This window comes from Enhydra lutris, unplaced genomic scaffold, assembly GCF_002288905.1.
Source record: "Enhydra lutris kenyoni isolate GAN:26980312 unplaced genomic scaffold, ASM228890v2 scaffoldscaffold27, whole genome shotgun sequence".
NCBI lineage: Eukaryota > Metazoa > Chordata > Mammalia > Carnivora > Mustelidae > Enhydra > Enhydra lutris.
In genome coordinates this window covers 14,691,848-14,705,578 of record NW_019154111.1, presented here as the reverse complement: position 1 = coordinate 14,705,578, position 13,731 = coordinate 14,691,848, and the positions used below count along the sequence as shown (strand labels likewise).

The following is a 13,731-nucleotide window of genomic DNA, read 5'->3' as shown; positions in this document are numbered from 1 at the left end:
TCACTTATTTAATATATGAGGTATAAATATTGTAAAGGAAGAGAGAAAACTACCATTAGTTATACTTCAAATGATTGCCTACTTAGAAGAGAATCAACTAGAAGGATTAATGGAGGAGTTCAGAAAAGTTACCAAAAATCAATAGCTTGAGCCTATGAGGAGCAACCAGTTATAAAACATCATGAGAAAATGATCCCAACAAAGATACGTCAATATCTAATAATATAATTAACAAGAAATATGCAGGACCCACAAAATTACTGAGGAATATACAGGAAGCCTTCAACAACCTTGACATGTGACAAGTTCCTGAATGGGAAAATTAGTATTACAAAGATGGCAACTCTCCTCCAATTAACTTATAACATTGAAGCAATTCTAAACAAAATGCCAATAGAATTTCTTTTGGAATTTGACTGAAATATAGCTAAAGTTTATCTGAAAGAATAAATGCACAAATATAGCTGAAAATATTTTGAAAAAGAAGAATAACATTTGCCCCAGAGTAAGGTTTGACCCATTAAAAAGTTAATCACATAATAAGGCAAATTATAAAATGACAGTAATGGTTCAACATGGTTCAGGAATAGAGAAGGATGCCAACCAATCAAAAAATAATAAATCCAGAAAGCACTCCAAGTATATGTAAAAATTTAATATTTGGTAAAAGTGGTTTAAAACAGTAGAAGAGGGAGTTTTCAATAAATGATGATGCAACAACTAAATAAATATTTAGAGCCTTAATCACATCTATATCAAAAATAAATTCCATTTGGAGTAAAGATTTAAATCTTTAAAAAGTCAAAAGAAAAGAAAACACAAATATTTATATAATATTGAGATGGAGAAGACTTTTTTAAAACATATCACCAAAAGCAGAAATTACCAACGAGATTTATCTAAATGGAAAATGTAGTATTTCTACCTATCAAATACATCATGAATTAAATTTGTACGTATGACAAGGGGCAAAATGTCTGCAGCATACAGAACAAATGGCTGATGGTTTTAATATATAAAGAGCTCTTATATATCAATAAAAAGTGAACTCCCAACAGAAAATTAGCAAATGTGTTTATTCATTCCTTCAACAGGTATTTATTGTGCATCTAATATGTGCCAAATATTGTGCTAGGGGCTAGAAATACAATGTTAAAGAATCTAGACATCCAGACACAGTCTCTTCCCTCATTCATTCCAGTATGAGAAACAGACACACACATGAAAAGTAAATAAACAAATAAATAAAGTTACAAATTGAGATAAAGGATTGAGTAATGAAGAAAACAAAGAACTGAGATAGCAAATGGGAGAAGAGTGGTGAGGACTACTTTCAGTCAATGCTCTGGGCAGGCCTTTCTCAAGATCTATTGAAGCATTATAGAAAGGATAGCCAAGAAGAGCAGTTTAAGCAGAAATAACATTTACTAAGCCCCTGAGGTACAGAAAAGATCTCGGTATGTTAGAGGAACCAGTGTGGCTGCATCATAGTGAGCAATAAAGAGGTGAGCATGAATGGGGATGGAGAGAGCGTACAGGACTGTGTAAGCCATGTAGGGGGGTTAGATGTTTATCTTACGAGCAACAATTTATCCAATTCCATTTGTAGTCATTGTTGCCACTGTATCAAGAATGTACTGAAGTGGGTCATGGGGTCAAGAGTAGAAGCAGAGAGAGTAGGTAGGACTGGCTGTCACAGTAATCAAGTGAGAAAAAGCATTCATCGGGATTAAGTGATAGCATTCACAATGGAATGAAGCAGATTAAAGGTATATTTTGGAGATAAAACTAATAGATTATGCTGGTCTATTTGATGTAAAAAAGGAGGTCATCAAAAGAATCAAGAATGACTCTTAGGTTTCTAGCTTGAACAAGTGGTAGGATGGGGTGCTATATACTCTAATAGAGAAGGGGGAAACAGGTATTGGATAAGAATGAGAAATTAGATTTGGGACATGTTAAGTTTGAAAGATCCAACTCCTCCTAATGAAGATATTAAGCAAACAATTATATATGTGAGTCTAGAACTTAAAGGTAAAGGTCGGGGGAGGGGGGGAATGAAGCCCTGTAGCATACAGATGGTACTTAAATCCATGGAAATTGATAAGACTGTTCTGGGGAAGAACACAGAAAAAAGGTGAGGGGGGGGGACCTAAGTGGATGTGAGAAACCTCAACTTCTCAAAGGTAGGCAGAAGGAGTGTAACACTGATCAGTGAAGGAGGAGAAAGACCAGGAGAGAACAGTGTCTTGGATAGGAGAGAACATTTAAAGAAGCAGACAGTGGTCAAGGTGAAGACAGAAAAGTGTCCTCTTGGACAGGGTAATATGAAAGTGACTGGTGACCTTAACAAGGACACTTTCTGTGCTGGTGGTGGTCACATTATGGACTAAAAAGTAATTGGAAGATTAGAAAATAAAGACAATATATAACTCCCTAGAGAAGTTTAGTTAGTTACAAAGGAGAGCTGAGAAATGGCTAACAGATGGGAAAGATGTGGTTTAGATGCGGGGGTGGGGGGCACTGGAACATGTCTGCAGGCTGATGAGAATGGTCCATTCAAGACAGAGCTTGATGATGCAGAAGAGAGAAAAAGGGAAATCTAAGGAGAAATGTCCTCAGGAAGGCGACAGGAGACAGTGTTCAGAGCACAAAAGGAGGAGCTAGCCTTCGAAACTTCCTCCTAGTCACCCAAAGGAAGGAGATGCTTACCAAGGTAGCTGGGTTGGGGGTGGGGCACGGGGCTCTGACAGCGGGAAGTTGAAGGAGTTTTTATGTAATATATTCTATTTTCTAAGGGAAATTTAAAGTAAACAGCCAGGAAGGGATCGGAAAAATATGAGGAGAGATGAAAAGATTTATCAGTTTTTAGTGGGAAACTGAGACTCCCTAGGAACAATAGCACCAATTTGAGGTTGGAAATATTAAGTTGGAAGTGAAACTAATTGACTGTACTGTGTGATTTTCTTGAGCAAAATGTTCAGTTGTCCCAATCAAGCCCATGGAAGGCAAATGCTAAAGTTGATCCAGAGTTGGGAATTTACCAGACAAGTGGAAGAAATTGACGTTCAAGACTGCTGAGAGCACTGTGTTTCACGGAGGATGATTAGAATGACGGACTGTGACATCTAGGCTAGACAAGGAAGGAAGTGAATCTAAAACAGGGGCTGATAGTGGGGAAAACGAGGTTAATGAACTAGAAGTCAGTAAACAAGGGATCCAGAAGGATAGGAAGACGGTGACTGGAGTGGAATGTCTGCTAAGGTGTTAGCTCGGGTCCATCTAGAAGCAGACACCAAGGCAGGGTTCGACTTGCAAGTTTTACTGGAAGGAACATCCGTGAAGGAAAAAGGTAAGAAAACAGGGGCAAGGAGGGGAGGTCTTCACACCACAATGCAAGTGTGACACTATGAAAGGACAGGGCCCTTGAGCGAGAAGAGCCTTAGGCTGCATGCAGCACAGTTCGAAGAAAATTTCAGCCAGGCTGCGGAGGAGTCCCCAGGACAGTTGCTTGTTAGAGGAGCCCGCATGTCACGTGAACAGGCCATCACTAACACCCACACTGTCCTCAGTTAGGGGCTGGGAGCACCCCAGGAGAAACATGGCATCAGTGCAAAACTGAGCAGATCCCCTGGGGTGGCGGTCTAGAACTATGAGGGCAAGGACTGATCCGAAGGAAAGAAAATGGTCATTGGAGATGAAGTTACAAGGAGGAGACTGGATGTTGGAGCTCAAGTTCAACCACAGTTATGCATTACACACTCCAGATTGTGTTGATGACCCCGTAGTCACTAGGGGATTTGTACATTAATTAAAACAATCTTCTGGCAGACGGGGAGGGGGGTGGTTGGGGAGGTAACCAGCTTGCTGATGAGGAGGATTTGAGGTGAAGAAGACTAAGGCGGTAGCTAGTGTTTGGAGAACTTGGGAAAGAAACTGCCTAAGAAGTTGATAAATTACATGGAGGGAAAGAGGATGCTACCGCCCAGTGGTAAGATTCTCAAAAAAGCCGGGGTTTTGGCAGGCAGGATGAGGAAGTAACGCTCCGAGAGCAGCATCGACTAGGAAGGAGGCCATCCTCCCGACCCGCCGGCCCTAAGGCACGCGGTCCTCCCGAGGGGCTGCGCGGGCAAGAGTCCTGCGGTGAACGAGGCTCGATGACAGCGCGGGCCGGGGGGGTGGGGGTAGTAGGAAGGTGTGCGGACAGCTGAGCCCCCGGGGAGTTCGCGGCTGTCGGAGGGGACTTCCCGGAACCGGAGGCGCTGGAGGGCGGGCGGGGAGGAAGGCGGGCCACGGCGGGGCGCCTGAGGTACTCGGGCTGTGCGCAGCGCTGGCGTAGTCCCGCCGGTGGCCGGGCGGCGGCGCCCGCGGCGGCGCTCAGGGAGGCGCGGGCTTCCCGAGGCCGCGGGCGGCGTGCTGGCGCTCCCGGGCGGCACCGCCGCGGAGCTTGGCGCGGCAGCTGGCGGCGGCCTGGCGCGTGGTGACGGCGCCCGCCGGCGGGCAGCGGCTCCCCGGGGCGGCCGGGCGCAGGGCGGCGGCGCTGCGGGGCGACGGCTTCCCGAGGCTTCGGCCCGCACGGGCGGCAGCGGTCCCCATGGAGAAAGACAAAGACACGCCGGTTAGAAACGGGACTCACGCGCCGGCTCCTCCCAGCTAATCTGGGAGCCGCGAACCCAAACTCCGCGCGATGCCGCTTCCGCCCAACAGGTTGTCCCACCGTCACAGGAGAGAAACCTGTGTTGATCAGGGGACGCCAGCACCCAGCTGAAGTCTCATCCAGGTTTTAGCAATGTAAGGAAATGTATCAGAACCCTTCTTTTTTTTATACTTTGACCCGCAATTCTAGTTTTAGAATTTTCCCGTAAGGAATAATTATGAATACATACAAAATTTCCATACAGGGTATTCAGTGCAGTATCTGTAACCGAAGAAAACAGCAAAAACAAAAAGCAACGAAAATTTTAAAAATTCAAGAAAAACTGGAAATATCCTATATCCAACAGTAAGATGTCGCTTTGATTACTGTCTTTTTCTTATAGTGGATATTAGCCTATTAAAATAATGCTGGGAAATAATACCTAATCATATGGGAAAGTATGTATACTACATGGAATGAAAAAAAATCCGTTTTCATCCCCATTTGTACTGTGTGTGTAGAGGTGTATACGTATGTGTGTACATACACACACACCACACCACAGATGTGTAAAACACTCCAAAACGTGACATGGTCATCTCCAGGTGATGAGGCCTCAGGTAATCTTGAGATATTTCCCAAATTGTATACAAGAAGCACTTTTTATTTTTATAACAAAAAAAAAAAAACAAGTTAATTCAATAAAATTTTACTCCATTCTTATGTACCCATTCTAACTTTCTCTCAATTCAAATTTATGAAAATAATCATCTTATTTAACAAACTGGTGGGCATTAGACCTTATTTTACTCTAGTAATCATTTCTGCTTCAGACAAAAGTTGGGGGGGAGGATTCCTGGGCTTTTAACAAAACTAATTTGATTTATAATTGCCACAGAAAAAAACAACTATATTTTTGGAACAAATGTTTTTTTATAATACCAGTGTTTTAACAATGTATTCAATAATTTTCTCTTTAACTTAAAAGAACTTAGGGGGAGCAAAACTAAAATGTTACAATGAACTGGAATCTAAACATCTTTGTCTTCCAAGAGAACACATTTAAATTTTTAGCAGTTATTAATACTTAAGAAGTCTGTTTTGCCAAACCTTGTCCCAGGAAAATGCTTAAAGATCACAGAAAATTATACTGATATAATGTAGGGGTGGGATTCCAGGGCATTGTTGTTAAATTGATAGAAAACACATTATAAGTTCCAAAGATATTTTAAACCAAAATGACCTCAGAGTTGTCAGGCTGATTTTACTTAATGATGAACAAATCCAAATTTAGATGTTCATTAGAATATTGCTTAAATATATGATGACCTAATCATCCTCACCATCCTACAAGTTTCCTTCTTTCTGAAGGGACTGGACAAAATCATCATGTCTAGAGGCACACCTCTAGTAAATGTTTATCAGAAATAAAACTTACACAGAACAAATCCAAAGAGGCCAAATGTTTGCATTAACTAACCATTCCTGAACAAAAAGGTTGTTTGAGCTATATAATATAAAGCATTCTCTCTTCAAAAACCTTATTTTCCACCAAGAGAGTTATAAACAGGATTAAATACAGATAAAACAGAAGAACATTTATTTTGGGTGTTATAGTCCAACTTTCATTAACTGTAGAGTGATTCAATTTGACATTTTTGAGTACCTATTTTCTCAGGCACTGTGCTTACACACTAAGACCGAAGAAGGTAACAGGGGGTTCCTACCTTTGAGAAGCTCTATCTAGAAAATTACCTTCAGATTATTAGGATAACTCAGAGCCTGGAGCTAATCTGAATTCCTAAATCACCCCTCAGTCCTGCTGAAGCTTTTTTCTCACATTCTTCACATGAGCTTTCTAATTTCCTGTCATTCCTTTGCTCATCCATAGCATCCTATTGACTCCACACTAGCTAAATTATTAGTTCCTAACCTTTCAGGGGAGTCAAAGACCAGTCTGAGATTCCAATTAAAGATACAGACTTCTTTTCCAGAAACATGCACCCAAATGCATACACCCTATACTTTATTTCATGGCACTGGAAACTGATTTCCTGAACATAAGCAATATATAAAAACCAATATTTATAAATGACTATGCCTCCCTCACATTGTTACTTTTCATAAAAGAAAAATGGTAGCTTCCTGAAGAAAATTACTTTAAAAAATTCTAACTGCCCAGTAGTAAATCTGAGTGAGTTTTGGCTTGTTGAGATGAAATTACAATACGGTCTTTGACATAGCAACACATACATCTTCTTCAATGATCAGCTGCAACTTTTTCTCCATGATAACAAGTAATGAAATCTTTGACTCACAAAGGTATGCAGAACCAAAGCAGAATTCCACAGAATGTTTTGTCAGATTGAGGTAGTCTCTGTACTGGGACACTAAATTCCTCCAAGACTTTCAAGCTAGAGTCAAGTGACACTATTTCCTCTGCTTTCACATTCAATTAAGGCCTCTTGAAAGGCAGCAGACTTCTGTCTAGTAGAGAAAAACAACATATTCTGTTCCTCTTTCTTAGTAATATCTCTTGGAAAGGTGGTGGTGACAGCAGCTGATATGGAGAATAATGAGACACAGTAACGTGTGGCTATCCTTCCCTCATCAAAGCAGGGAAGCCACGAAGTGTACCTGACATGACAGGCGCACATCCGCCCTCAGAGTGATATCACTTTTTTTTTCTTCCACTTGAATATTAGAGAGATACAGAGAGAATTATTTTGAAAATGTTGACAGCCTTTCCAATTTCCAAAAAGTGTTTTAAAATGGAATTCTTTGAGGACATCAGGGAGCACATGAAAACAGGAAGCTTGATGCACTGAGAGGCATCAATAGTTCCATCCAGTTCCGTCCTGAACGACCACGTTTTTCTAATCCTGAAGTAAGTGGTATTTGACAGGAAGCACTGCCTCAATTCTCTCTCGTGGACCATATTTTAAGAAATTTTGTACCAAACTACTTGGCTCTCCACTCCCCTAACATACACTACTATTTCTCACCTCTATGCTTTTATTCTTGGTATTTCACCCATCAAAAAATGTTTTCTCCCTCCTTTCATCTATTCAAGCACTGCCCATCCCTCAAGACCCAGACCAAAGCCACTCCTGACAAGCTTTCCCTGAATATCTGTCTGAAATGATCTCTCCATTTTCTGAACTCCCACAACAGTGGTTCTGAGACCACCAGCTTCAAAAATTCACCATAATCTGTATTTTTACAAATACGAGAAAGCTGTGGCAATGTCCCCACTGTTTTCCTAAATCTATTTTGCCACTCTTAAAAGAATAACTGATCCCTGGATGGATGAAGAGCAGAAGGCTGACAGTGCTCATTGTTGCTGGAGCAATCAACTGTTTTTCCTTTCTATACTCCTTTACATTCAAAAAGTTCTGCCAACTGTGTACTTGTCATACCTGCAATTTCATTGTTGACTGGTGGTGATCATTTACCATCATCACACCTCTGCCTCTGGGGTTTTCAATTATTGCCTCCCTGTAATTCTAACAATCCTGATGCTGCTACTATTTTCAAAATAACTTTACATGCTATGAGAAAGACTCGGGCAGAGCTTGAAATGAAAGTAAGCGTGATTAGATGGCAAGGGCTATACCTGACATGATCTGTTCAAAAAAGATCTAAAATTCTATCTATTCTAGAGCTGAGCAGTAACTTGAAGATGATCTCTTTCAACAGATTCACACTGCAGATGGGAAACTGTAGGGAATGAGGTATTTTGGAGCAAAAAACTGAAATTTGAAAAGAATCAAAGTCTCAAAAACAAAATGGTAACAAAATCATTCGGAGCCAAAAATGATTGTCCTTAATTAGCTCATGGATTCAATATTAAGGATAAATGAAATTAAGGAGTTAAAAGAATTAGAGAATAAAGAATGAAAATAACTCAAAATGTAAAAGATGAAATAGATCGCTCATCTAAAGAAATGGCCCAAAAGACTGTCTTTGACGATACAAGTATCAAGGTGACCTGAACTCAACACTATTTATACTTATCAATATTAGTTATCATTTAATTACTGTATGCCAGGCACCGAGCTATTTTACAGATATGAATGCCATTTTATTAAACTCTAATGGGAAAAAATGTGCTAAAGGAGATCATCTATAGTAACTATGTAAGAAAAAAATCAAGAAATCAAAAGCTGGCCATCTGTCTGCAGCCTGGTCTAGTAAAAAGGATGCTCTGAGAATTGAAGAACATCTGGTCTGGGTGGCAAATCTATTCCTTGGGAAAGATGAATGCATTATACTACCAGAACTTGCTGATTTTGGTCACTGATTGCTGATTCAATGCTCATCAAGCAATCTTCTGATTATAATTTAGTAGACTGTAGATTTGCCTATTTGGAGAACATACACTGAGCCCTAAAAATGAGAAGCCAGTATGCCTGATAGCCCTCATTGAAAATTTTAAAACTAGCATTGTGGAATTTGCACACCATATCTAGGAGGTTGGTTAGAGCGACCCAGTTCTCTAGCACCCAGTCACCTTGCTAGATCAACCCGTAATTAAGGCCAGCCTTAGAAAGTAATGGCCACGTCAAAGTTCCCTGTGAGGCCTGGTAGGGAGGCTAGCCTGCCCTCCTTGTCTTGTTCCCCATTTGCAAACTACAATGCCATGTGCCATGTGATTTCAAACACATATACACATCCAAATGCAATCAACACACACACACACACACACACACACACACACACGCACACACACCAGAACCAATTAGGAATGAACATTATGGAAAAAGGAGGAAGAAAATACAGTGTTTCTCCAGGCTCCAGGGCACCACCTTGTGAATTTACAGCTTAGTTTTTACAGCAGAGAAGGCTCAAGATTGGTTTTTTTTTTTAATGGCAGCGACAAGTGTTTGTTTCACTAGTTAAATTAGTCATTTCTGCAAAAACAAAAAAAAATTCAAGTAGAGGTAGAATTGGAACATATAAACTTACACCATAGAATAAATATAAAAATATTTTCTGTGTCTCACGTAATACATGGTTACATGAGTTTGTTTTCGTTTGGGGTGCTCTGTTTGTCAGCTTTTGTTTTCTGAAAACATCTCCATAGGAGAGAGACCTATAAATACAGGTTCTAACCTGACTTATCACAGTTTTGACAAGACTAGTTCTCTTACATCAAGAATTCCGAAGTCAGAATGCAGTAAGAACCAGGAGTACCCTGTATTCAGGGTTGAGGACAACACACGTAAAAGCAGCACTAATGCTATAAGCCTCAAAGATATGATCTTATTTGTTCTACTACTGAATTTTAACTATTGTGAAAGTATTATAAAAATATACTTTTAGTATGATTAACTTTTTTCCGACCAGTAATGGACTTATAATTAATACTATTTTCAAACAGAATTACTCAGTAAATAGTGCATTGAGAGGTACTGCTGTCTTAGTGAGAATGCAGGATTACTGTCCATCTAAAGTAAAATTCAAATATAAATACTTAGCCTCCATAAATCCTATCATGGACATTTGGCATGGGACATATTTTTTTAATGGATTTGCCTTTTGTGATATAGTTTGGTCCGAAAGATCTAAAACTGTGTTCTTTAGGCCCCATTAATGTCTGAAAAATAAAGCCATAATTGCATTGATATATATATATATGTTAGCCAAAATAAAATGACCAAAATTAAGGATACATTTTTATGCAGATGATCATGAGGCATATTAAGATTAAAACACATAGTTACAATCTGCTTTGAGAAACAAATGAAAAATTGTGTCTGTTATTTGCATATGAGGTTGGAGATTAAAAATTTAGAAAATAGGGGAGCCTGGCTGTATCAGTCAGTAGAGTGTGTGACTCTTGATCTCAGGGTTGTGAGTTCAAGCCCCATGTTGGGTATACAGATGACTTAAAAATAAAAATCTTAAAAAAATAGGTATTAAAAATTTAGAAAATAAAGATTTGTGGTTTGATATTTATAAATCATTGCTTTTCACTGGCACTGAGAAATTAAACATTTTTGTACATACCAAACAGATTTTACACAAGTCTAAAGGTAAATTATTTTCCTGAAAACTCTGCCTGTCATTTCTTTCTCAAATGGGAAAGTAAATATCCTAATCAGATATTTTAGGTTACTAGCAATAACTATTATATATATTGCACTTACTTTTTTTACCTTCAACTTTATTATAAAATAAACCAATGACCATGATCTCTTTCTGAAAGCAGTGTGACATAGTACATTATGGTCACATGAGGAATGCAATATATACTAGAGACAACGAATAATTTAACACTTTGTCCATTCACATGAACAAAAAACTGGTTGTTTAAATGACAGACAATGTAGTAAAATGGAAGTTCATGGACCAAAGAATAAGCATATCTGGGTTCCATAAAATTCAGACATATGCCATGTGGAAAAAAAAAGTGGAAAAAAAAGGTACAGAAGAGTGTATACAAACATGCTACCATTTGCATCAAGGGTAATGTATACATTTCTATGTTTATCTACACATAGAACAGCTCTTGAAAACCCAAGAAACTAGTAATTTGACTCTGGGGTAGAAAATGAGGGAAGAGAAAGATGGGATAGGAAAAAAACTTACCTTTCACAGAACACCTCATTGTATTGTTTTATTTTTTTACATGTATGTGTTATTACCTAACTAAAATAATCTTTAAGAGATAGCTGGGCTCCATTCCTGACTTCTTCATTTACTAGATGTGTGACCTGGTGCAATCACTTACCTCAACTTTCTCCAGTTTAAAATGAGGTTCTACTAAATCTCTAGAATCCCCATCTGTAATTCAATAGAATTATGGCTCAAAAGATGGTATATACAAAATGCCAGGTGGCTAAAAAAAAAAAATAGTTTAAGACCTTACTTTGCAGTTACTTATATAATGCAATATTATAATTATTTACACTTCTGTGTGTTCTGTTCCCATTAGGCTATAAGAGGGGGTGGGGAAGAAGTACCACAGCAAGCAAATGAGTCTGGAAATAAAATTCGTGTTTGGCAATTCAACAGTATTTCTCTTCTTTGTTTCCGGTTAGTCCTCCTTCTTTATATATCTAAACTATTGCTTCCAAGATACAGAATTCCAGAATATATTTTGATAAATGAATACCTATTAAAAATAACTGTAAAAAAGTATAGTTTTTGTGGCAGAGTTTTAAAAATGGATCCTGAGATAGGAAAAAAGGTGGAAAAATCACCCCCTAGTCCCATAAAATTAGCCCCAGGATCTCCTAAAATCATTCATAATCTCCACTAACACAAGATACTAACAGAACCAGAGTAGACAAGTCAAGAGCAATAGGTGGTTTAGGCCAAAGGAAGACACGAAGAGGACCCTGAAAAGAAAGAAACCCAAACTGACATCTAGAGAACAGAGAATAGGAATATGCCCGACGATTCATTTATTCATGATGCTGTGGAGAAAGACTGTCAGGCCTCAAAGTGTTGAGAGTCTAATCACCAGGACACTCTAGTTAAATAATAATGCAATAACAACACAAAGGATGAGTGTGGAAAAATTAGTGGTAAGGTAAATATTGTGAGTTCATCCAAGGAAGAGGTCACCATGGGTTGAAGCTATCAAGAACACAGTCATAAAAGGACTAGAATTTTGAAATCTGCAAGATAAGCAAAATGATGGTGGTTGCATGGACAAAACAGTCAGCAAGGGAAGTCAGTGTTGGTAGAATGATGCATTTAGTTTTAGTCATAGTTTGATTTTAAATAGCAACTTTGCAAAACCTGTTAGAAATTAATTTCAAATACTGGGTTGCCAAATTTCCTTCACAGACTACTACACGGGAGAGATGCCATGCTAGTATTACACCAAAAGTGACTGAACAGGTTCCAGTACAAGAACAACATGCATCTAGATGTAACTTTAAATAGGGTAGGGCTCTGAGGTATGAGAAAATCATACTTATACAGGATGTTTGGCAAACATCTTCCAGTATTTTCTTGCAAGTACCTAGCATCATTTCCCATCACAACCTTTACACCCAGGAGTCAGCTCCACCCAAGATACACAAAACCAGGAAATCAAGAGGTGCCAGTTTTACTTTTCAATTGATTAAGTCTGTAAACTCGGTCTAGTCGATGTAATAGAGTGCTGTGGATTTTACTACATGAAAAAGAATGTCAAAACAAAACAAAAACCACCCTCTATTGCTCAGTGATCTAGTAAAGCTAAAAGAACATCTAATTACTTATTAAATTTTGGCATAATACATACTATAAATTCAAGGTATTCATTATCTTTTGGATAAAAAAATCTGTGTGTGGGACGCCTGGGTGGCTCAGTTGGTTAAGCGGCTGCCTTCGGCTCAGGTCATGATCCCAGCGTCCTGGGATCGAGTCCCACATCGGGCTCCTTGCTCATCAGGGAGCCTGCTTCTCCCTCTGCCTCTGCCTGCCATTCTGTCTGCCTGTGCTTACTCTCTCTCCCTCTCTCTCTCTCTGACAAATAAATAAATAAAAAATCTTAAAAAAAAAAATCTGTGTGTGTTATTGAAATATGATAAATCTTGTAAGAAATTTCTAACAAAATTTCTAAAACGTTGGCACAGGGCATTAAAGAATATCAACAAATATAAAGAAGGTTATTAAATGAAGTCCTCAATGCAGAAAATATATATTCTAAAATTCTGTTCAACTCTTCATTTTTGTTACAATCCTACACATGCCTAAATACACAAATTACCTTTATTCAATAATCACTTAGTGATTTACTGAGGTGAGAATGGGTATATAGAAGCTTGCCAGGAAAAAAAAATCAATTTTTAAAAACAAATTTATTTAGAAGAGAAGATCTGAAATACGTATTAGTTAAAAGTTTATGATTTAAAATAATTCTATGCTACAGCAATGTGCCTTGTCTTATTTTGACATGGATATTAAGTTTATGCTAATGTCTATTATTAAAGTTCAAATAACAAGAAAAAGAAATTGTTTTCAAAGCATTAGAACAGAAAACTTTAAAGGTTTCTTTTCTCATTTAACTACAGATTATAAGACTATAATATAGCTGTCCTCTTCTAGTTCAAGTCTGTCAGCATTTCTGTTACTGACTTCAGTTTTTAAGGGTC

General features: G+C 38.6%; 1 protein-coding gene across 1 annotated transcript in view; it reads right to left on the bottom strand.

Annotated features, from left to right (window-relative positions):
- Positions 1 to 4,377: 4,377 nt before the first annotated feature.
- Positions 4,378 to 13,731, bottom strand: part of LOC111151861 (zinc finger protein 800) — a 45,847-nt gene continuing 36,493 nt past the window's right edge. Inside the window, exon 7 of the mRNA XM_022510088.1 lies at positions 4,378 to 4,564. Within this exon, the coding sequence (XP_022365796.1) occupies positions 4,378 to 4,564 (187 nt within the window). The remainder of the gene's footprint in view (positions 4,565 to 13,731) is intronic.